Genomic DNA, 24,554 nt, shown 5'->3' on the forward strand with positions numbered 1-24,554 from the left:
CGATCCTGCCAGGAGTCGAACCTGGAATCTTCTGATCCGTAGTCAGACGCGTTATCCATTGCGCCACAGGACCCTGTGCTTCTGCTTTGGAATAAAATGATTTTCATGCAAATAGGCAAAATTATTATCATATAAATAATTATGTATAATAATTTAAATCAATATTTTTTTATTTACATATAAATATAGTTTGAAATCTAAGAACTACTTTCCACTCTTCCCCACTTTTTTGGAACTATATAAGCAAATAAATGTTATAATCTAAGTTCAGTAGATTTCTCCGATGAAACTTATTACATCTCTTCTATGAGAACACCAGGCTTTGTATAAAAACAGAATTGCACCTATTCGTCGCGGTGACCGGTACTTGAGAGGAATCGGATGCTGCATGTACAAAACTTTTCGAATTGATGAATTTCATCAAGAGCAGAAGATGGTACAGAGAAGTAATGATAATATAAGGAGTTTCAGTCTCGGTGGTTTCTCAATGGGCACCGCTTTCAAACATGCACCCTACGTATCTACCAACCTAAAACACATGTTTTCACGCGACTGAAATTTAAATTTAGAACTCCCCCATGTGACATGGACTACTTAATATACGCAATCAGTCTATAACTTTTACTAGAGATTACCACGAAATCTCTAAATTCAGGCTTCAACATCGACTGATGATCAATACGTCAATAAAATAAAGGAATTGGTGTTTGAGAATCGGAAAGGTCAGTGAAAACCATTTTGAAACCGTTGCAGGCTATTCTGGAAGTTGACTTTAACAACTGTTTCGAGAATTGGAAAAACGTTGGCACAAGTGTATTGGGGCCAAGGGGGAGAGGAACGCATACATTTTAAAGAATAAATTAAGAATTTTAAAATTAAGAACAAAGTCTTACTATTTATTGCTCATAGTAGTATAATAAAGTATCGTAGATATCTCGAAATATCACTTCACTCTTCATCATCTGATATAAAACGGTGCTCCTACTTTGCGTTTTATATGCTGAACAGGGTATTTCAAGTTTACCACCATGTTTATAACACCCAGAAGAAAACATCGGCTAACCTATAAAATAAATAAGTATATAAATGTTCAGCATGACGAGTTGAGCCGAATATACGCGAACTAGTCCCAGTTATTGAGATATCGAACTGAAATTTTGGAGCCGTTGATTTCTCGTCAAAGAGCTGCTAATTTTTCGAAAAGACCGGTTATTGGACCACTGTAGTGATAGCTGAACGACCGCAACAATTTGTTTGTATGGAAACTGTTTTGATTCGACGAGATATCTTCAAGAAATTTGGCATAGATTATTGCCTCAGACAATCTGCAAAGAAATCGATCAAAGTTCTTGTAAGGAATTGTTTACATTTGTGAAGGGTATTACAGTTTCAGTGTGCAACCAAATTTAACGTTTTCTTTCTTGAATTGATTTAAATAATTTTGGTAAAAAGTTTCGAATATTGCGATCCTGCCAGGAGTCGAACCTGGAATCTTCTGATCCGTAGTCAGACGCGTTATCCATTGCGCCACAGGACCCTGTATTTTAAATCAATTTTCCAACGGGACTTTTATTATGTCTTAATAGTTTTTAAGTAGTTTTTTATTATTTTCTTTTATTAAAAAATTCCAAAAAAATTATCTGCGAAAATGTAATAAATAATTACATATGTATATATTTTTAATCATAAAATTATTTTATTTTTACTTAAGAATATGTATCATTTCTAAACCGAACACAAAATTCTTTTACTTATAAATAATATTTCCCTTTTTTATTAAAGAAAAACTTTTTTCACAGCTTTTTTTAAATTCTTCCCAAAGTACATCTTTTGTTCTACGCTTAATTACTTTTTGATGTGTTCTGCAATTGCTCAATAAAGTTGTGTGAATATTTTCATACAAAAACAGCGACAATCATATGCTTGACAGCTATAAATCTCAGAGATTTATATCTTTTAGCTGCTTAATTAAGAAGACGAATGCTCAACGAATAATGCTTATGCTCATTAAGATAGTTGGAAGCGACTAAAACTGTAAAAAGATAGATACATAGAAACATATAAATATACATACATATATAGACGTACTACATACATTTATAGCTTAAAAAATTGTTTCAAGTATTTCGGCACTTTTGTAGAATTAAGAGCAATTCAAAAGTTTATTCAGAAAAGTGCCAGAAACAAGTATGTAAATGTCTTTATATAAGTTAGAATACATTGTTTTTCAAATATTTTATTTTTTTACAACAACATTGCAGTTAAATATCGACACCAATTAGTTCATGTGTCTATTTGTTAGCCGGTTTCTATCCAGCAAGCTCAATGACGAACTTAAATATTCAAACAGGCGCCCATAAATTTGCCATCGAAAACTAAATTTGTCACTTAATTTTTTTGTTTTTGTTTTTACTTTGCTGAGGAAAACATAAAATGTGCTTAAAAACGCAGCATTTGCTATTGAATGAAGATTTATCGCCTAAATTAACGATTTTAATGAACTCAACTTGTCAGCAAACGGTTAACATCAGCGGTGTGCGGGGGCACGCCGAGGTGGAGTAATCTTAATGGCGGGCATTTTACTTGCAAATCGATTTTATGTTCGCATATTAATTGGCATTTTGTAGCTGCGGTTTCGGCCACACAACGGTGCTGGCACCTGTTGACCCGCGTAGACGTGAATGATGTGGCATTCCGTTAACGTGGACACACGCATAAATATGGACGCATAAAAATATGTGTAATGCGAATTCAATGCAACAACTGTTTTGACATAAATTATTCAAAATTAATGGTATTTCAATAAAACGCACTCGTTAATTTGTAAACAGTTCGCATGCAGCCGAAAAAGCTTCGTTAATTTTGTGAATTGCAAGCAGTGAATAAGCATTGAAGATTTAAAAGTGAAATTAAAAAAAAATTAATGCCCCGGGTGAGGCTCGAACTCACGACCTTAAGATTATGAGACTTACGCGCTGCCTACTGCGCCACCGAGGCTACATTCCCTGTGTTGTCAAAGTGCACATTTGTACCTGAACCAGCTTTAGAATGTTCTAAGCATTCCTGTAAAATTGAATATTACTTCAAAAAGTTGCCAGAGTACTGGCACAATTATTTTGACAATTATTTTGGAGAGTGGAATAATGGTACAAACAAGTGTTATGTAGAAAAATATGTTAACTGGAATATATTGCAATACTTGACAGAATTGTAATTGATTTTCAAAAAGATAATTTCTATTCCGTTAACCAATTTCTTTTCTGAATGCATAAATGCGTTCAGAAACAGATACAGCTTTGTGAATCCACTTAAAAAAGCTTTCAAAATATTGACACTGAAGAGAAAACATCGATCAACGATCCTGCCAGGAGTCGAACCTGGAATCTTCTGATCCGTAGTCAGACGCGTTATCCATTGCGCCACAGGACCCTGTATTTAATTTAGGAATTTTATTGAGTTTTGAAATGTTTAGAGCTTCTAAATAATATTTAAGTTTCTCGCACGATTCTTTGATATTTTACCAAACTATATTTAGGAATTATTATTTTTTTATGCATCAATAATTATTTCGAAAAAAACGTCATGTAATTTATTTAAATCGCTATCTTTCTATTAAAATATATACAAGATTTTTGAAATTTTTATTTCTTATTCTTCAATAAAAATACATTCAAGTCAATGTTTTCAAAAAAGTTTAAAAAATAACATTTATTTCGAAAGTAAAAACTGCTAAAAATGAAGAAGTGCTTCTTTTCTATTATACATCGCCACCTAAAATACAAAAGAGCGTATCAGCAAGAACAAATCGAGAATCGCTGTCAGATATAATAACCAACATATAACCATTTTATAACCGTAAGTCAAATTTTGTTTCAATATGAGTGCATGATAACCAATATATAACCATAAATTAAAAAAATTAACTTTTCATTTAGTTTTAAATAACATTTTTTAAATTAATTCTGGATGTTGATAATTGGAATTCTATAAAAACTTTTCATCGTAAACTATTTTCCAGTACTTCTTAGTACTGAAAGTAAAAATAACGTTGAATTGTACATATTACTGTATCATGGCAAATAAACCAATAGCGTTATGGACGTAGTTAAAAAAATACTTAAATAATTTTGAAAAGTTAAAATATATTAATATTTTCGAATCACATGCCTTCGCAAAAACAATTTATGTAGTATTTCGCTAATAAAAAGAACTATCGATTACTTCAACGAAGTTTATCGGTTTTTAGTACACAAAACATTTACACATCTCAACAATGTGGCAGCACTACGCAACTGTCAGCGCTATGTTTGACATTCCGTGCAGTGCCTACCTGTCATCTTTGTTGACAAGAACATTTTGCAAAATTATAAAACCAGCGATAAGGTAAAAGGTTTATTAAGTGTGTTTTATATATATATATAAATAGCAGAAACGTGCGCCATTGTTAAAAGTATAAATTCATTCAATTAAAATAGTGTTTTATTGAGTTAAAGACCAGGAAGTTAGTTGTGCGTTTGCTGTGAAATATCTGGGTGAAACATTTTGTTATTGTTTTTGCATTTTTTCTGTCTGACAGTTTGACACATGTGTATGTGCTGTTTTTTTCACATTTTGTCTTTGCATTTTTTTGCCTGCGTTTTGTTTTTGTTATGCGGGCGTTGAAAGCGCCATCCATGTGCTCTGTCGATTTCGCTACCCCAAAAGAACACCAGTCGAGTTTTGTTTTTGGCGGTGTTTTAACGTGTGTGCCCAATATTTATCGTGGCTTTGGTGTTTATTTTTTTTATACTTTCCTGAATAAAATTGTGATTAAAAGACGCCAGAAATGTCAGTACAAATGCTTAATAACTGAATTATAAATCTAGTGCCAAGCGGTGTGCTATAAATATTTGAAGTCACTGAAATTTTTTGAACTTTGCAAGTGAAATGTAAGTGCAAATAAAATATTCTAGTCACGCAAATGAAACTTTTGATGGCACAAAGCTTTTAAGCTTCTGTGTTTAAAAATAAAACTGTCCGTATGAAAAATTAAAAGGAAATTATAATGAAAACAAAGTGTTAAAGTAATAAAATTCGAAAATACATGTTTTTAGTATTATGTTTTTATGACATATGTACGTGGTTACAGCAGTGTTTCACAGAAATATCAGTGCTTTAATGAAATTACTTAAAGGTTATTCAACCTCACGCTTGATTTGTTTTTTAAGCTCTGGTTCTCTCTGTTCTCTTCTCGTCGCTCCACAACCAGACAGGCTACAAGGACTTTATGAACATACTCTTGTATTATTCGGCTTAAATTGTAAATTTTGAGCGCGTTTTGTGGTTTCGTGGCCAATCTTGGCGACATTTTTTATTGTGCCAACTAAAGCCAATTTCAGTGTTATCAGATAATACTATACATATATGTATGTATCGAAAGTGCATAAGTCCTATTTACTCTGTCGCTACTGTTTTATTCTAACAAATCTGCGATTTTTGCTCGTTTACCTGCAGGTTTCTTTTTTTCATTTCTTTGTGCAAACAGTGTAAAGCTTCCTGTCTATTGTTACAGATGTTATAAGTACGTAGGCACGAATATCCATTGTTGCGGTTGGTTTAATATATTCATGTACCCTCATATTTACATATTTTGATAGTCAAATATCGCAAATAAATACATATAAATGAACGATTCATGCTTTATTTATTCTTAAGATATTTCTGTAAAAAAATAAATTTTAAAGAATGATCTACGTATCCCATTATAATAATGCTAAAAATATTAAATATTGAAACATTGATATTAAAATCCAAACATTGATACTAGAATCCTGTAAGAGTTAAATCTGAATAAATATAAATTGTATAGGATATAGCAATATTCAATTAGTTTTGAAATATCTACATATATCGTTTCATTGAAAATCGCGAAAATAAATTTGTTGAGCTTAAACCTTGAGTAATTTTTTTCCACTTATTGTTTCTGATCCATGAGCAGTTTTACTATGTTATTTCTTCCAACTTATGATCGTAGAAAAGTCGACTTTTAAAAATATTTAATTCATATAATTTTAAAATATACTCCAACCTCCTGACAGTGATTTAGAACGTACGAATTTAATTTTATAAAATATATTATCATCTCTCATATAAACTATGGTATCAAAAAAGTTGAAGAGAAATCTTCCGTTCACGCATTTTGAATTTGCTACTTTTTAGCTTTTCTCCTTTGTCAATAAAACTGCAAATGTCTTGAACTTTTACTTCAAATCTCATTTGTCTTTTCTTTGAAATTACAAATAATTTAACTTAACATTTTAGAGTATTATTAAATACCAATAACATTTGTTCTAAGTAGCGATGGCTCACTGTTGTAGAATTTGTTCATTGTTTAATATGCGCTCTCCAAAGCACGCTATTCCACTGATTTTTGTTTTCCGTACTCACTTCTAGCTTCACTTTTAAAACTTCCGCAAGTTCATCAAATGCGTTATTACACGCAGACTCCACTTTAAAAGCTCTTCCTAACCACAAATACTTATGGTATGTATGTGTATGTACAGCTTAACTTATGTATATACATATATGTATGTATATACATGCATATATTGTATTTTGTGGTCAGCGACAATAAGGTTTACGTTGAGTGTCTTATGTCTGTTCCGCTTAATATTAGTTTTATAGGTATCCCTATTCATTCAGTGGAATTTATCATTGGCGCTTTTCGTACAATGTAATAGCAATCAAGTTTAGTGAAGTAGTCTTTTGTCGGGAGCTCTTATTAAACTCTAGTTTCTTGTTCCTTCAAATTAGTGAGTATTCTCACTGACAGCAGAGCAGTAGTTTTGGATTTGAACGTGATACTTGTGTATTAATTGCATCGGGCTATTTTGTTGTGTCATTTTGAATCTCCTAAGCTGATAAGCTTTCAAATAAGGACACTCTCAGACTGTGTATGGTTGGCTTTTCTCATAACATACTGGGTTAATACCGGAGGGTGGGCTTCGCGGCGAGCACCTTAAGCGCTGGTTTACCATCAGAATCTCCGTGATTGAAAGATCCTGATCCAGGGTAGATTATAAAATATCCATTGTACTACTTGCTTCATTTTGCTCTAGTTATAGGATTTGAACTAGTCATTCATGCGGCATGTACACTTGTGCTCACATTATTAAGCGATTTTAAGCTCAACTCCAAGTGAAAGTTAAGGAAGGTGTTATCAAAAATATAAAAATATTGCGAAAATAGCGGAATACTTGTCTTTTTCTAGAGGGCTAAGAATACTTTGCAATATATTAGGAAATATAAAACCTTTGAAAATTTGCCCCGTAAAAAGCAACACCTAACGACGATAGACAGACAAATAGTATGGATGAGCAAGGTCTTCTTTTTGACGTCAAGAGAAATTAGAGCACAAATGAAACATAACCATAGTGTACTTGTATCAGCACAGACAGTCCGGAAAGTTCTCTAACTGAGCATAAGCATGACGCAGACCGAACACTTCAAAAAAGAACACCAAACAATGGCTAGCGTTTGCGAGAGAGCTAACACAAAAGCATCAAAGTTCTGGGATCTAGTTGTATGAAGTGATGAATCCAAGTTTAATGTTTTTGGCAATGACGTAAACCCACGATATACAAAAGAGCTGTGAAACATATGGGGTAGGACCACATGTACAAGTTAAGGGCAAATGACTGGCATTATGTACAGAGACATTTTAGCAGATCATTTAAATGGAAATTATGCCGATGATTAGCGTGGTTTTTCAATTGGGATATCGACTCAAATGCTCCAGGGGGTTAACGACTGACTAGCAATGGATCAGAGCAAGGTTCCCGAGTGGCCTGCCCAAAGCCCGGATCTATGAATTTGTATAACATGACGTTCATGTGACTTAATTGTGTGAGCACAAGTGTACATATGTACATATGTATTTTATGAAGTAAACTTTTTGTCGTATACAAATTGTGGAATTAGTCTGGAACAAGGCAAGATATAATTAGCTCGCACTCTTTACTGGATTGCTTAACTTTGTGGGAATTTCAAAGTCGTTATATGAAGGATCTTCCTAGATCTGTTCTAATACTTCAATATCGAACTTACTCTACCTAAAATATCATTTCAGTTTGTACAAATATATCTTCGGGAATACGTTATCTTTTCATCAAGTTTTCTAAAAATATGATATCTGTATGCCTGGAAAGAGAAATATCTACCTTAACCTCTAAAAAATCTAGGACTGCTATTTGTTGCTTTGTTCTCTTTTGTTTTCAAAGAATTAAAGATATTAATTGTAATACCCCTCAACTGAAACAATACGTTCCTTTTTTTTTTTTTTTGCTATTTTTGATCTCAGAAACTCAAATATGAGAATTCTGTGCTTCTTCATTTTAAAGTTTTTTTATAATTTATTTCCAACTTATACAATTTCTTCTATAGTGTTGTAGCGTTAGAGAAAATTGCAAAACAAGTTTCAAATGCTTTATTTTTTGACTCTAAACTTATCTTTAATATATTTACGAGTAACACGAGGTGAATGGCGCGCGTTTTCTGAAAACCTTTAACAAAATATTTTTTTTTTATTTCATAAACGTTTTCTATTTTTCCCCCAACTTTAAATAGAACATGAGGCTGGTTAGCAGAAATTTTGATAAAGGCGCTCAGGGCTCCGTCACCCTGATAGCGGAAGAGCCCGAAGATATGTGGCACACATACAATCTGATTGCCGAGGGCGATCAAGTGCGCAGCACAACCATACGAAAAGTGCAAAATGAGTCAGCGACAGGCTCCTCAACGAGCAATCGTGTACGCACCACACTAACAATAAGTGTTGAGTCCATAGACTTCGATACACAAGCATGCATGCTGCGCTTAAAGGGACGTAATATCGAAGAGAACCAATACGTCAAGATGGGCGCCTATCACACACTCGATCTGGAGTTGAATCGAAAATTCGAACTACGCAAAGCCGAATGGGACACAATAGCGCTGGAACGCATTGAAATGGCCTGTGATCCCACACAATCGTCTGACTTGGCGGCGGTTGTGATGCAAGAGGGTCTCGCCTATGTATGTCTGATTACCGCTAGCATGACATTGGTGCGCAGCAAAATCGAGGTGTCGATACCGCGCAAGCGCAAAGGTCACACGCAACAGCACGAGAAGGGATTGGTAAAGTTTTACGAGAGTGTCATGCAAGGCATATTGAGACATGTGAATTTCGACATAGTCAAGTGTGTACTGATCGCCTCGCCGGGTTTTGTGCGTGATCAGTTCTTCGAATATATGTTTCAGCAGGCGGTGAAAGCTGACATCAAACTACTGTTGGACAATAAGAGTAAGTTCATACTTGTACGCTCGTCGTCGGGCTTCAAGCAAGCCCTCAAAGAAGTGCTGCAAGATCCCAGCGTTATGGTAAAAATATCCGATACCAAAGCAGTTAGAGAAGTTAAAATACTAGAGCAATTCTATAATATATTACATTGTGAGCCCGCTCGTGCATTCTACGGCAAGAAGCATGTGTTGGAAGCCGCCAAAGCGATGGCGATAGAAACCCTACTCATATCGGATAATCTATTCCGCTGTCAAGATGTGAATCAACGAAAAGAATATGTCAATTTAGTTGAATCCGTACGTGATGCGGGTGGCGAGGTGAAGATATTCTCCAGCATGCATATATCGGGAGAACAACTCGCCAATCTGACTGGCATAGCGGCCATTCTGCGTTTCCCCATGCCTGAACTTGACGACAGTGCTGACGAAGATGACGATGATGATGACTCTGCTGATTCAGAATAATTTTTATGCGTAGCTTAAGTGCAGCTTTTAAGCATTATATGTTACAAATTTAGTAGTTAATAGTAATTTAAACCAAGAAAACATTTCGACAAATAATAAATTTTACTAATTAATGTATATAAGAATAATCCATTGGATTGTCAACAATATCTCTTAAGTTGTTCGTGTATAGTGAAGATTATTTTTTATTAAATTAAGAATGTACGGCTGTTCCACTGACACGCCTACCGATTTTCTTACTATTTAAATAAAATAATACCTCTGTTAGAAAACCCTTTAAATTTCTCGAAATCCGCTATAATTTGATACCAAGGACCAAGGATACCTGCAACAAAGTGGCGCATGAAAAAATCGTTTTCTAATAGACAAGACAGGGGTGTAAAATAGGGTATTTGTCAGTATTGATACCAATAAAAAAAATGTAGCCGAAGTCATGAATTCAGACATAATTTTTTGAAGTTCGCAACAGAAATTGTATCAGTTTTGAGTGCCACGGAAACCCATTTTATCGTTTTTTTAATCAGAAACGAAGCAAAAAGAGTCGAATTAACTTAATTCTACGTCTTTATTCCATATTTATTCCGGAAATCAATGTGATAAACAGGTCAACTGAAAAGTCTCCTGTCTAAGGTGGAATGTTAAGTTTAGACGTCTTAAAATAAGCACCGAAGACGGTAAACGCACAGGATGCCAGAAAGTTGTTGTTACCGACGAAAATATCAAAAAAATCCACAAAATAATTTTTGATACCCGTAAAGTGAAGTTGTTCGTGATAGCAGGCACTCTAAAGATATCAACTGAACGTGCACATCATATCATTCGCGAATATTACACTTTTGTCCAAAAATAGCGACGAGTTGATGATTCGTAGCACCGTTTGGAGATGTTCAAGCTTAATAAACCCAAGTTTTTGCATCGATATATGACAACAGATGAAACATGCCTCCAATATTTCACTCCAAAGTCCAATCATCAGTCATCCCAGTGGAACCTGCTCCAAATAGTGGAATCAGCTGGCAATAATATGGCGTTTGTATTTAGGGATGTGTGTGGAATAATTTTTATTGATTACATTGAAAAAGGCGGGACCATAAACAACTATAAAGTAGGGTTATTGAGAAAAAGTCCTGTTTTACCAATACTATGCATCGTGTCATGAGTCAGTGAAAACGATGGCAAAAATCCATGAATCGGGTTTCGAATCGCTTCTGTATTAAACGTACTCTCCAGATCCGGCCCCCAGTGACTATTTCGTGATCTCAAAAGAATGCTCGTTGGGAAGAAATTTTCGTCAAAATTGAGACGTGATCGCCGAAACTGAGGCCTATTTGGAAGCGGGAATCTGTTTTGGGCTTCGTAACACCCCTCAATATTTTACCTATTGTATATGAAGTCTCTTCGATAAATTTCTCAAATTCGTCTTTAATATGAATTAATAAATCAGTCGATGCTGTTTTTGAATACAAACCGAAACTATGCTCTCCATTTTAGCTAATTAATCTTCTACAAAAGATCCACATACAGAAGACAAACGCTTTTGCCGCTGAATATTAAAATTGGTGCAGTCTCACCAAAAAAATATTTTACATCTATCATTTTGACCCATGCTATTTCTGGTTTTGAAAAAAATCAGTATGACGAAACGATTTGACTTCTGAATAGAGAGAACGAGTTCATAGATGACGTAATTGGACCACTACTACAAAACGCCACTAAATGAACCACCTATGAAGTGCCATAAATATACACTAATTTAAGATATAGAACTATACTTTGGCACCGGTGATCGCAATAGTAAGGACCACCTGTGGACTTAAAAGTTTGAAAAAATGGTCGTTGCCTCGCTATCTAAAGGGTTTTATGTACATATCTCCAAAACCATTAAAGCGAAAGCAAACAAATTCGTTCAGAACAAATTCCTTAAAAATGAATGAAATTGGATAATAACCCCGCCCACTCCCCATAGTATAATGGTATTGTTAACTAGTACTAAAAGCGCGATAAATCAATAAATAAATACGCCAGAGACATTAAGTTTTACCTACGAGAAGGTATGAGAGGTCTTAGGAGCCGAGATGACAATTGGTCAATGAGCGTCCACTTTAGACAAAATCACATATCTCGGGACCAGTACAATCGATTTCAACCAATATAATATATACCAATATGGTATATGACCTTGGCTTTGCACGAAGGTGATCCAATTCCCTACATTTATTTTTTGAAGATTATCTCTCTCAAATGTTGGCCGCGGCTACGATCAGATGGTCCATTCGTTGAGTTCAATTTTCTATTACTTGTTCGAGCATTGCACTGGTAACTATATTCCAAAGCCTGAATCGAAGCGGGCTTGTCCGCATAGACTTTAGACATTACAAAATCACACAGGGAAAATTCGTGATATTACACGATCTTGGTGACCAATCTACCAGCGCAAAACATAAAATTATTTGCTCACCGAAGTGTTCTCTCAATAAATCCATTGATTGATGCGATATGTGAGAAGGGGCGCCGTTTTGTTTAATCCAAATGTCGCCGATATCAGGAACTTTAATTTCAGTCAATTCGAATATTCGGTTATAATGGCGCGATAACGGTCGTCATCGACGGTTACGTTCTCTCCACTATAATTTTTGAAGAAATTTATATCGACGGATCAATCCACAAACCATACCAAACCGTTGTTTCTTCTGGATGAAATGGTAGCTCATGAATCTCTACAGGTTGCTGTTCGTCCCAAATGCAGTAATTTTTTTTTGTTTACGTACCCATTGAGCCAGAAATGGGCTTGATCGCTGAACAAAATTTGGCTCGAAAATTTCGAATCTTCTTGGAATTTTAAGCGATGTGATATCGCTTGGGAAGGTCAAATGGCTTCAGTTCTTGTTCAAGCTGTATTTTGTACGCTTTCAATTTAAGATCTCGAAGTAAAATGCGTCAAGTCGTTCCATAAGTCAGTCCGAGCTGCTGCGAACGGCGTCGAATCGACTATCCACGGTTTTCGTGTACATTCTCAGCTACCGCTGCCATATTTTCTTCACTGCGTGCTGAATGTGGTCTACTCTGTCGAATATTATCCAATAATTTATGCTGGATCTCAAGATGGGTGATAGTGTAGCGAATAGTACGCTCAGTAGTTCGATTATGTTGACGAAGAACGCGAAACACAAAGTTAAACGATTTGTAAATATGGTTCAGTCATAAGTCTTTGCATGATGAAATACCAAAAAATACTCAACAAAAATAACATGACAGCTTGACACGACTCACGCATGATCTGTCAATTATCTCCAACTCGTTCTTAGTTCGAAGGAAACTTAAAAATTGCTGGACAACATCAAGACACGTTCGCCAAATATAATATTTAACAACTTTTCTTTTCTTTTTTAATTTTGACGATAAATTTATGGGATATACTCGTATGTACATATATTTATTTTCAACGTAGATTTGGGAATTAAGGGCTACTTATATATACTATGAATATTAATGCGAACGCGAACAATTATATACCTTTGCAAATACACCCCTGCATATAAAAAGTTAATTACGAGTATGTACATTCAAATAAATAGGCTTTATAAACATGCTGAACATAATATTCGTATGCCAACAACACCACACATTGTACATACATACTTATATTCATGTACATACATATGTATATGCTCAACAGTGTGTTCTATGCAGTTTAGAGCTTTATAAAAGCTTTATTGTCATGCAGTTTTTATGCGCACTCAATCTCAGAACAAACGTCTCTCTACAGTTCTCTCGCTTTATTCATTAGTTATTTTTGGTCATTATATTTTTCATATTTTTACTTTACTTATTTGATTGCAATTTACTACCACTTTGGTCAAATAGAAATATACAGAAACTTATATTTTGTACAAACATATACTTAAATACATTTGATGCTCGACACTCCTTATTCGGCTCGAGTCGGGTGCAACGCGCATGGAGTTCTCGAGTTATCTCGGCTGCGCAGCGCACTCAAAGTCAAAGGTTGTTGAACTGTGTCACAACATGGAGGCGAGTTTCAATGCCATGGCGGCTTTTAGCACACACATTGACAGACACTCGACCATACAAACGTGTGCATACATGCACATGCATGCGAATGCACCAATAAACGCATGCAGCTTTGCAGTTTTGTGCATAGAATTCGGTTTTGCCCGTCGCATAGACACTTTCCGAGTCCCTGGTGGTGGTGTATTGCTGTTGTTATTGCTGTGCGAATGCGGCGGTGCGCTGGATCGGAATGAAGTGCTTGTGGCCTAGCACAAAAGCGCTAAAACCCATAACACATACGACTGCATATACAAGTATGTATGTATGTATGTGTGTATGCGATGTGCTTGCATTCAATATTTTTTTATAAGTATACAAGCTTTATTTACTTATATGCACATATGTGTGCATGTATATAAGTATATACATACATACATATGTATATACATAAGTGCATTGTTAAGTGGGCTTTGTAGTGCAGAGCGCGTATTTTTTATTCTCATGCATACATATGTACGTATAAAATTGCATACAAACCTATTATGTCTTGCACTTTCCTCGCGAAGTCTCGTTTTGGGATCAAAATATGTTGACAAAATTATACACATGCGTTTAAGGGTTGGTGCTTCTGGTCAAAAAATAAAAACAAATAAGGCATATTACCATTAATTGAATGGTTTGTCTTCATTAAATATAGTTTTAACTTAAATAAAGTTTTTTTTTATATATTTAATCGCCACTGAATTGCAAACTATTTTTATACGAACAGGACAGGTTGATACTTACATATATTAAGGGTAATGAACAGAATGATTTTTCTGTTAGTCGAAATCGATACTACCAAAGTCAAAGTCAAATTTCGCCTAAAGGGTGCGTTTTATTTAAAAATTTGGCTTGAAATCTGCTGAATAATTCGAAATAGTATAGCCATGTGTCCGTTTTTTTCTTCTCAAGCTAGGCCTTTGGTGTGCAAACGATTTATTCCACAGGTTAAAAATAAACCCAAAAAACTGAGCACGGACTTTTAACAGCAGCGTTCTATGAGAGTGTACTGCCCTGTAGTAAAGCTCTGTTTCTATAGTGGAATCACCGTGGTTAATAGTGGGCACACCTAGTGAGATAGCCTATAAAAACGTCGATTTCTACGTTTTTTTTTTAAGTAAACTATTCCATCGATTTTATTGAAATTTCATGCCCAGGAAACGGCACACATCGATTGTATTGAAATTTTCAGGGTATTTTTATACTTACACAGTGAAATTTTTTGAAAATTAAATATTTCTTGATTGATTACCGACGACGTTCAAAAAAAAAAACAAAAAAACTTTCAAAAATAAACTTATGGAGCAATTTGATCTGACCGGTTACATTTTAAAAGGCTGTAACTCGAAAAATATTTCAAATTTAGGGATATTTGAACTTAGAGTGTCAACTAGTGACTCCAGCCAGTTCTGACAAATGCCTCTAACAATTATTTCAACTATAGCATTATGTATTACTTTGGCCTTCTTAAGATTGGCTAGGTTTACGGTCTGCATAATTTTATACTTAGCAGCGCCCACTTATAAAAAGGTTTTATCTTAACATCTTCCATATGGCAGTATAAAGACGAAATATATAGTAAATATATGCCCCTTGATAGTAGATAATATGAGGTAAGTCTTGCTATACAGATTTATGCTCTTCGAAATGTGTGATTAACCGAAACCTTTATTGTCTACAAATAATTACGTTCCAGTGGTACGGATCCGAAACCACTTAATCAATAGTCATGGTTAGAACTAAAGCGTAGAAAGGTCCTATACTTTTGAAAATCGTACTCTTCATCCAGCTTATCTTTTTCTAATTTATTTGCGGTCCCGCTTATTATGAAACTTGGGCGTTTTATAATCCAGCACAATATTATGTGATTACCTTTCCTTAAGGACTTTAGGTTGTCAATACCATCCTCAACAAAAAATTAAATGAAAGTAACGAGGTCCCTTATTTTAAGCTGTTTGTTTATTCTAGATTATGCCCCACGTCTGGAACCAACGATTCATTTACATAGGCAGAGTTTTAAGTACAGTGGAAATAGTACATATCTATGTAGGTATTCTTTGTTGACTGGTACAGGCGAGTTCAAACCCATCTGCTGGTCATAATAATAATAATGATAATAATTAAAATAACTTTATGTCACAGCGTGCATTGCCGACACCCAACAAAAAAAAACATTGCGAACTCTATTAAGTGCAATGAGAGAGGCCAGACTCAATACTGCACAGTACTCTCTAGAATGGAGTAAATGCAATATAAACAACAACAACCATACTTATATAAATACACGCACTAGCGCATATGTGTAAATTGCAAAATACATAACGCTATATAAATAAATAAATAAGAACGAAGCGCTTTTATGCTTTTACATTCACTCTCTCCAGCGCGCTCGCACTGCCATTGACAACGGCATTGATAGGCGGCGAGTGTGAGGAACTTTAGTGAAGTTGCGGACTGCAGCACGAGTAGGTAGGTAGGTATAAGCGTACAGGAAACTTTTCGCGGGCAAGAACTTCCAAATCAACTTTGGACTGCTGAGCCGCTTTCGCTTAATTATGTATACACCGTAAAAGTTTGGAGCGCAAGCATGCAACCAAAGGACGCCAAAGGGGAAGGACGTTCGGAAAAGCATTCAAAGTTTAATATATATGATTATATGTGTGCATATTATATACTAAATCCATATACATATGTATATAATTGTGAGAGCGCCGTACTATGAAGCGTAGTAGGCGCAGTGGCGGTCGCGTTGTCTCGAGGATGTGCCAAGCAAGGCAAAAAGCATAGCAGCAAGTGCGGAAAAGCGCACTTAAAAGCAGCCAGTCGACACGCCAAGGGGTTGGTGGTGGTGCGGTGGTGCGGCGAACGTTGCATGGGATTCTAATTTTAAAGCTGCAGCTAAAGAGCAGAAGAAATTACACATCCAGTAAACAAAGAACTCCGGACATGATCGGTTGATCGCGGTGATGGCACAGACGTTTCGTTTTCGCAACCGTTGCACTCACTTACTGGCCATACACATATTGTGGACTGAGAGTTAAGGTGTGTGTGTGTTTGTTTTGTTGTTGTTCGGTTGTAATTTTTTTTAAAGAAAAATTCAAAAATTAAAGAAACAGCGGTTAATTAGAGCGTGTTATTGAATAAGTAATACATAAGGGGAGTGTGTATATATAAAATATGTTTATATGCATATAATAATGGAAACGGCTAGCGCGACAGCATTAAGACAAGTGCTGCAATACTTCTAGTGCATTTTGGAAATTCGTATTTTAACTAGTTCGACGTAAATTTTGGCGAGTCCATGGAACGCCACTCGGAAAATTGTTAGCGTAAAGTATGTAAAGTGCGCTGCAATAAAGCAAACAACGTGTATTTTAATTTGGTTATGTATTTTTACATATGTATACATATGTATGTATGTGTGTGTGCATAGCTTGTGCTGGCAGCGTTTTGTGCGATTTCAGTAGTTTTAGCATTTAAACTTGACCTTAAACTTGTTCGGCGAGTTCTTGCACACAGCCAATGCCAGTGCTAGCGCCTAGTGTTGGCGTTAGCGACCTGCCTCTGTACGCCTCTAAAACTCCAAACTTTGCTATTGTTGTAGCGCCTGCATATCCGACTCCACATCCGGCAGCGCATTCACTAGCTTGCGTGTGTATTTATAGTTTGCCAAAAGTAAAGTAAAGTACTACAACAAAATCAAATGCAAACAACTTTTCCTCAATAACAACGATGTATTTTGCATTTCTTTTATGTTTTGCGTGTGGAAGTGCTTTTGCAGTTACTGGAAGTTTCTAGCCAAACCAGTGCCAAATGTATTAAGTTTCTATTGGCTTTGTAATGTATACCAAACTTAACGTGATTGTGTATTTACATATATAAACGCGTATGTATGTTGGTTTGTGCGCTCGGGCGGCGTAAGCAGTGCATTGTATTTATAGGCGTATATGTGCTTGTTGTCTCGTAGAGCTTTAACTGCATACATGCACCGTTGCAGAAAATCGCCGGCGCTAACTTGTACACGAGCAACTGAAATTCTATAAGTGCAAAGCTCAGCGGCTAAAGCTCACTTCACATCAATGACACCGGTCATTGTATTCTCTGCAATCTCAAGCTTTTTATATACATATACAGTGCTGTGCGGAAACATAGCACAATTACTTGTGTTAATAGAGTTTATGTGGTGAAAATTCTTTAGAATATATAATGTGATGTTATTTAAATGATTAGCATGTTAGGCTAAGTCGATTTAGCCATGTTCATCTCTATATAGGCGAACTAGACTCTCAGTTTTTGAGATATCGATCCGAAAATATTAAACTCATTCTTTTTTTCCCTAAAAAGACTATTCATGATTTTGGAAACTTTGGTATAGGAGAACTATAATTTATGTGTAGCTGCCATATAAAATGACCGATCGAAATTAAATTCTTCTATGGAAATCTGTTTGATTGAAAAGTTATCTTCACGAAACTGGACATTAAGACAGCGCTACCGTCCTCGATGTTCAGATTGACAAAGGCATCGATTGCAATGAAAGAGTGGACGAATTTGCCAAGAATGGTGTACGGCTAACATCCGAAAACTTTATCAACATTGGGAAAACCCATGTATTGTCTATACTACAGTTATGATCTGTGCAGAAGCATGGTAAAGAAAATCAAAACCGAATGGAACGAGCTACCTGGATGCAAAACTGCAAAAGTCATGTCCAAAACGATAGATCGGAAGTACAAAAAAATGTCTATTGGCACTCGATAGAAGATACTGTAAAAATATGTTAGGAATACTAACTGCTCACTGTCTGGTGGCGCACACTTCCGCAGAATGGGGCTGCCAGATCGAAAAGGCTGCAGGACATGTCTAGAGCAAGGCACTAGAAAAACAATGGAGCATCTATTGTGCACTTATCTCGTATTGGCAAGGCTACGTATGCTGTAAGCATCAGGGGTCCCCACAGTTTGATACACTGGAGAAGCTTTTGATAGTGAGGCAGCTGAGTCTGTTAAAATTCAAGTCAAGGCATCCTGATGACTTTTCTCTTGGACCTAGTAACTGAACTCTAAGTACCCAAACTGGTCCATGCGCGACTTATTGGCCTACCAGGTTAATCTAACCTAACTTAACCAGCAACAATTTCTTGTACTCTTAATAAGGCTTGTTAACCAAAGCGATATATTTTCTTTTCTATTTTTCACTTTTAAATAATTATCCGGCGTCCAGTTAAAGATTTTGTAATTTTATAAATACTCTTTTATTTGGACTGTTGTTTTGGACTGCTTATTTTGATGTGCAGTTATTAATAGGCCGAATAAAGCCTTTTCTATTATGAGGAAATTCTTTCTTTCTCGCATATTTTTGTTTTTTATTATTTGTTGGAGCGAATTTTAAGATATTTTATTTTATTTCATTAAATAGCTAACCAATTCATATACACATACATATTTTATATTATCTTTCAACTACAATTAAAAATTTTTTTGATATTTTATTTTTAACATTTAATATTTAAACAAATAATACATAATTTACATCAACTTTAAATAAAATACAAAAAGCTTAGCAAAAGCTCACTTCTATATCTTTGCACATCACTGTACACCACAACACTTACCACCAAACGCACACAACAAGTGCTTCATTAGGAGAGTTCTACTCTTTAGAACTCCACAACAATTTGAAGTTCTCATTTTTTATTTTGCACTTTTTGGCTCAACATAAACTTCACCAAACTTGTTTGCTTGCTATTGCAGCTGCCACATTGACAAGTCATCGTCGTCATCGGCGCCGTCGTTCGCAGCATAAACTTCAAGGTGAACGACAACAAAAACACCAAAAGCGCACTTGAAGAGTAGAGGCAAAGGACGAAGAACGTCAACGCACTCCGGCGCACCAAACAGTCGCTCATTGGTGGTGGTCTACTGCGGCATATGTTGCAGAAACGACAACAAAGCATAAACAGGCGAAGGCGAAGAAGAAGCAGGGGATTTGAATGAAAGAAAGAGCTGCGGCAATTGTATGCGAATCAAGGGTCGTGCAACAGCCAAACAAAAACAATATACCTATTCAAAGACTCAAGTATACGATTGCATACGATTACATAAAGACTAACAACAATAACAACAGCAATCAGCGCAGACGATGGCTAAGACACGAATAAAAACAACACCGACGCGCTTGCAGAAGGATGCGTTAATGGCATCAGCCGGCACCGTCACTGCCGCCGCAGCCATAACAAAGCCAGTGCTAACGACGTACCCGACTGCTGCACCGACAGATGATGTCAAGGTAATGCGATGATGCGATGTTTGGGTGTGGGAGAGTATATCTTCATTTTCATTTCAATGCGTGTAAGAGTGTGTAGAGAAATCAATTGTTGTTGTGATTTTAATGAAAGGAGAGTGATGTGATTTGGTTGATAGGTTCAATATAATGAGCATATTTAATTTATATTTGGGACGACAGCGCAATACATATTTATAGTACATATACGAGTATTTTATAGGCTCCTATTCTATAGTGCGATATCAAATGTATGATTTAAAATTCAATGACGTTATGTGATGTGAGTAGATATGATATAATGTTATCATATGCATGTCGTGAGATATATAAAGATGTGATGTCACGATTTAAAGATACCTCTAATATGTTTGTTTGTCCAACTGAACGTACAAACTGAACGATCGAAATCAAGGGCTTCTATCGAAACCTTTTTTATTTGTCGAGCTATCTTCATTAAATTTGGCATGGATTATGATTGTCTAATGATTGTACCCTCTCTATTTAGCTCTGCAGCTTGAACTATTTTCTCCATCAGTAGATTGAAGAAGTAGGGCACGATAGGGAGTCGCCTTATCTGAGGAAGATGGATCCATCGGTAGCCATGTTCACGAAAGTAAGGAAAGTTCTCTGAGCGCCATACACTTGGGAGGGGCAAGAAACGATTCTTTTACATATGGCTCAAGCAACTCATGACTTCCGTTGTTAGACCAAGTATCCTCTGGGCAGGCAAAAACCATCTGTTTGAAGGCGAGGTAAAGTCAGAAGGCGAATCATCTCTTCCTTGGTTTGGAACCCGTCACGTAAAAAATAAAACATGGTTACTGATGATGGAAAATAGTCATTTAATACTACGTGAAGTGAAAATGACCAAGCCCGGATTTACTGCCAGGAAGGTTTTACTATGTGTTTGGTGAGAATAGCAGGAAATCCTCAAGTGTAAGGTGTTGCTCTCCATCCAAACTCTTAATATAGATTTCTACTGTTAACAATCGGATCGTCTGAAGTAGGCAATCGCCCAGAAGCGATCAACTTTGGCTAGTAGCTCAGGTTTTGTGTCCCATCAGGAAAACGCCACGCCATACACATCGATAATGTCTCCTCATAAGACAAAGGTACTTGGTTGGGATGTGTTTAGGAGTCCATCTTACAGTTCGGACTTGGGACCAAATGATTACTACCTGCTTCTGGCGATGGCGACTGATTTTCCTGTTGAATTCGCCCCAAGAAAACTGTCGACGGTCCCCGTTTCTTGCCATTAGGGACAGATATTTCTATAAAATTGCTGGCAGAGTGCTTTACATGAGGCCATTATTACACCAGTGATATAAATTATTACAACGATATATTAAAGTGATATCCTACATATACAGTTGTCCACAAAAAAATAGGAGTGGCCACATGAGAAAAACGAATTGTTATTTTTCATTAACAAAAAGGTTTGTTTTCTCAAAATTTTTGCACAGCATCACATCTCCGAGTCATGGAGTCTATGAGATCATGGCCACGCTTTATTGGTATTCCTTTCCAAGCCTCTTTCACCACTTGCCATAAATCTCTCGAATTGGTTGGTTTCTCTTCAGCTACTTTTTTTTGATATCTGTCTACAGGTTTTCTATGGAGTTGAGGTCAGGAGACTGAGCAGGTCACCACATAACCTTAACTCCGTTGGCTCTTAACCATTTTTTTTGCGCATTTGCTAGCATGTTTAGGGTCATTATCCTGTTGATATATCCATATCAATGGCTTATTCCATGAGGCATGTGTCAACATTACCTCATTTAATATTTTGACATATGTATGCCCTTTGGTCCATGATGCCTTCAATTAAGTGAATTGGACCAAGAACGCAATGTGAAAAACTACCCATGATACCATGATTTGGCATCGTTAAGTCTAACGGTTTTTGTGGTAAACCGGAGATTATATTCTGAGTTAGGGGGACGTCGGACAATGTTCCTAGAGCCTGTACTACCAAATAACTCAACTTTGGATTCGTCTGACCACAATTTTTTTCGCCATTTAGACACGGGTCAGAAGCCGAATCGAACACACAATGGTCAGGATTTAATTTATACATGCAGAGTCAAATACAGCTGAAGAATCTCCGCCATTAATTTAATTCTAAAGAACATGTTGTTCGGTTTGTATTTTGGCGTAACTTTGCTTAGAGAAAGTTATAGTGGTCATCTGTGAGTTTATGATAAAGTTATAAAAATTATACAAATCTTTTACTTGCATATTTGTTTGGTCGAGGTCTGAATGGCTTTACAATTTCCTTTCTTTAGTATTTTTGCTTAAAAACCTTACTTTTTCTTTGTAAAACTAAAGAAATTTTTATTTCCCATAGAAACGCCTACGTAACTCAGCGCTGCTGCCCAAGCCTATGCAAAGCGGTACCTCGACGATCATTGTTACAGCACCGAAACGTACAAATTCCATTTCATCTATCGCCTCATCAATTTCGCAGATCAGCGATGCACACTCCGACACCGAATCACCTCCACCACCCTCCGTGGCATCCACTACAACAACAAAATCAACAAAGTCTCTACTCACTGCAAACCCAACCTCACAAGCGCCGCGCACGCTCAACAGTTTGCTGTGCAAACCCACGCCCACACACTCAGCGCCGCGCAATCGCAAAGTATTTATGATTACCGAAAAGTCCGATGAACCGCACGGTGCCGAAACGTCCACCGCAGCGACGGCTGGAGCGACGCCCGGCCAGAAGCGGAAGATGTACTTGATTATGGAGGAGAACAGTTGCGCCGAGGATGGCGAGGAGGATGAAGGTGACGATGCTTTAACAAAAGATGCACATAAGTATTTAAAACGAGAAAATGGTCTGATTGTAGGTGCGGGCGGTTCGAAAAAGTTAACGCTTTTCGCGGACAAAGCGGACAGCGGCACGCTGACGGAGAAGTTCGAAAAGATACTGCCGGAAATACTGAATCGCATACAGGCCAAAGACACGAGTGGCGCCGGACCAGTATTGGCGCCACTAACAGCGATGTCAACGCCGGCGCCGACGCCGACGACGACGGTGACCTCAAAACTGCTGAACGGTAGCACCAATCTCAATGTCATTAAGTCTGAGCCAATACAACACCAACAACAGCAACAGTCGCATTTTCAACTCAAACAAGAGCACAACAACAAAGCACCAACCGAAGCGAACAATGAAAGACTACCAATTACACTGCCACCTAAAAAGAATCGTACAAAAATCATTACAACTCACCTACAAAACTCAGCCTACAATGGCGCCAATTTCACTGACAACGCGAATAGCGTTTGGGGCAACTACAACAACAACAACAACAGCGGCAGCAACAACTATAATAATAATAGCAGTCAAAAGATTAGCGCACAGTGTCATATTAAGCAGATCTCTGCCGCGACGCCGGTCATTGTGTCGGCGGTTACGATGAATGCATGCCACAACAACAACAGCAACAATAATAGTCATGCTACTAACACGACAAGTGAGATCAAACGCTTTGCGACAAAGCAGAGCAACAACATTAGCACAACAAACAACACGAATATTAGATACGCGAGCAATTGTAACGGTCAAGCAGTCACATCCATGGCCCAAGTGGAATTGGTGCCGCAGAAGAACATTAACCTCTCCACCGATTTCCATTTCCTCATCAAAATGCTGCCGAAGTTGGAGAGCATACCCGAACCACACAAGAACAATGTGAAGAATTGCATCGAGAAGATAATCACACAAAACGCGAACATATTTGCCAAACAGTAGCAGACCTACTTCGAAAAATCGGAAATATTCGATTTCGAATATTGCTGCATTTCATCACGTGAACATTTTCATCTAGTTAGTCAATAGTATTTACTTATAAGCAAAGTAAAAGAATAATTTTTTCCTATTTTTGCTAAACCTTTGCAATTAGTTTTATGTAAGCCAGCGCACTTTTCCAGAAGTCATCGCCTTTTTTACAAGCGAATGTCGGGCATTCGCTAAAATTTCGTAGTTTTCGTAAAAACATAGTTCGTAAGACTTTTGCATAAGTATTCGAAGTGTATTTTAATTAAGTTTTGCATATCAAATGCTGTTATACATACATACATACATATTTTTAGATAAGTGCATTTTCATATACACTCATACGAAGGCGTATGTGTGTGTTTTATGCTTTTTTCAAAGACATAGACTGACGGCGGTAAGGCTGCAAATTATATTTAGCTATATACTTCAAGTAAATTTAATACAAAAATTAAAAAAAAAAAAACATTTATTACATACATACATATATACATATTGTGGAATACATATAACTCGAAATTAAATTTCTCGAAGAACATACAAATATACATATACGAGTATTTGAATAACTGTAAGTGAATGAATCATTCTATTTTCTTAATTGGCAACTTAAATACATACATACGAATAAATTACAGCAAAAATCTGA

The 24,554-nt window shown here is 36.4% G+C and overlaps 2 protein-coding genes and 4 non-coding genes across 12 annotated transcripts; 2 read left to right on the forward strand and 4 right to left on the reverse strand.

The window, feature by feature from the left end:
• On the reverse strand, positions 1 to 73 carry Trnar-acg (transfer RNA arginine (anticodon ACG)). The gene has a single exon. It is a non-coding gene; the product is annotated as a tRNA-Arg (tRNA).
• Positions 74 to 1,464: 1,391 nt separating this feature from the next.
• Trnar-acg (transfer RNA arginine (anticodon ACG)) lies at positions 1,465 to 1,537 on the reverse strand. Its single transcript has one exon. It is a non-coding gene; the product is annotated as a tRNA-Arg (tRNA).
• Positions 1,538 to 2,924: 1,387 nt separating this feature from the next.
• On the reverse strand, positions 2,925 to 2,997 carry Trnam-cau (transfer RNA methionine (anticodon CAU)). The gene has a single exon. It is a non-coding gene; the product is annotated as a tRNA-Met (tRNA).
• Positions 2,998 to 3,356: 359 nt separating this feature from the next.
• Positions 3,357 to 3,429, reverse strand: Trnar-acg (transfer RNA arginine (anticodon ACG)). The gene has a single exon. It is a non-coding gene; the product is annotated as a tRNA-Arg (tRNA).
• An 867-nt stretch (positions 3,430 to 4,296) lies between these two features.
• On the forward strand, positions 4,297 to 10,052 carry LOC105223271 (protein pelota). Its single transcript, XM_011200945.4, has 2 exons — positions 4,297 to 4,383; positions 8,605 to 10,052. The coding sequence occupies exon 2, from the start codon at positions 8,608 to 8,610 to the stop codon at positions 9,778 to 9,780; it is 1,173 nt and encodes a 390-aa protein (XP_011199247.1). The 5' UTR covers positions 4,297 to 4,383; positions 8,605 to 8,607; the 3' UTR covers positions 9,781 to 10,052.
• On the forward strand, positions 4,408 to 24,554 carry LOC105223270 (probable serine/threonine-protein kinase tsuA). Of its 7 annotated transcripts, none has more exons than XM_049458655.1 (4): positions 4,409 to 4,928; positions 19,587 to 20,121; positions 22,466 to 22,910; positions 22,974 to 24,554. In XM_049458655.1, exons 2-4 carry the CDS (start codon positions 19,975 to 19,977, stop codon positions 23,879 to 23,881), a joined length of 1,500 nt encoding a protein of 499 aa, XP_049314612.1. In that variant the 5' UTR covers positions 4,409 to 4,928; positions 19,587 to 19,974; the 3' UTR covers positions 23,882 to 24,554. The 7 variants fall into 7 exon arrangements, with proteins under 7 accessions (XP_049314613.1, XP_049314612.1, XP_029404944.2 ...); XM_049458654.1 differs by lacking the exon at positions 4,409 to 4,928 and adding an exon at positions 16,557 to 16,875; XM_029549084.2 differs by having other exon boundaries at positions 22,466 to 24,554.

The sequence above is a fragment of the Bactrocera dorsalis genome, chromosome 5 (assembly GCF_023373825.1).
Source record: "Bactrocera dorsalis isolate Fly_Bdor chromosome 5, ASM2337382v1, whole genome shotgun sequence".
Lineage (NCBI taxonomy): Eukaryota > Metazoa > Arthropoda > Insecta > Diptera > Tephritidae > Bactrocera > Bactrocera dorsalis.

Coding starts and splice junctions, on each gene's coding strand:
- LOC105223271 (XM_011200945.4), top strand. CDS start 8,608: ATGAGGCTGGTTAGCAGAAATTTTGATAAAGGCGCTCAGGGCTCCGTC.
- LOC105223270 (XM_029549084.2), top strand. CDS start 19,975: ATGGCTAAGACACGAATAAAAACAACACCGACGCGCTTGCAGAAGGAT. Junction 20,122..22,465: donor CACCGACAGATGATGTCAAG/GTAATGCGATGA, acceptor TATTTCCCATAG/AAACGCCTACGTAACTCAGC.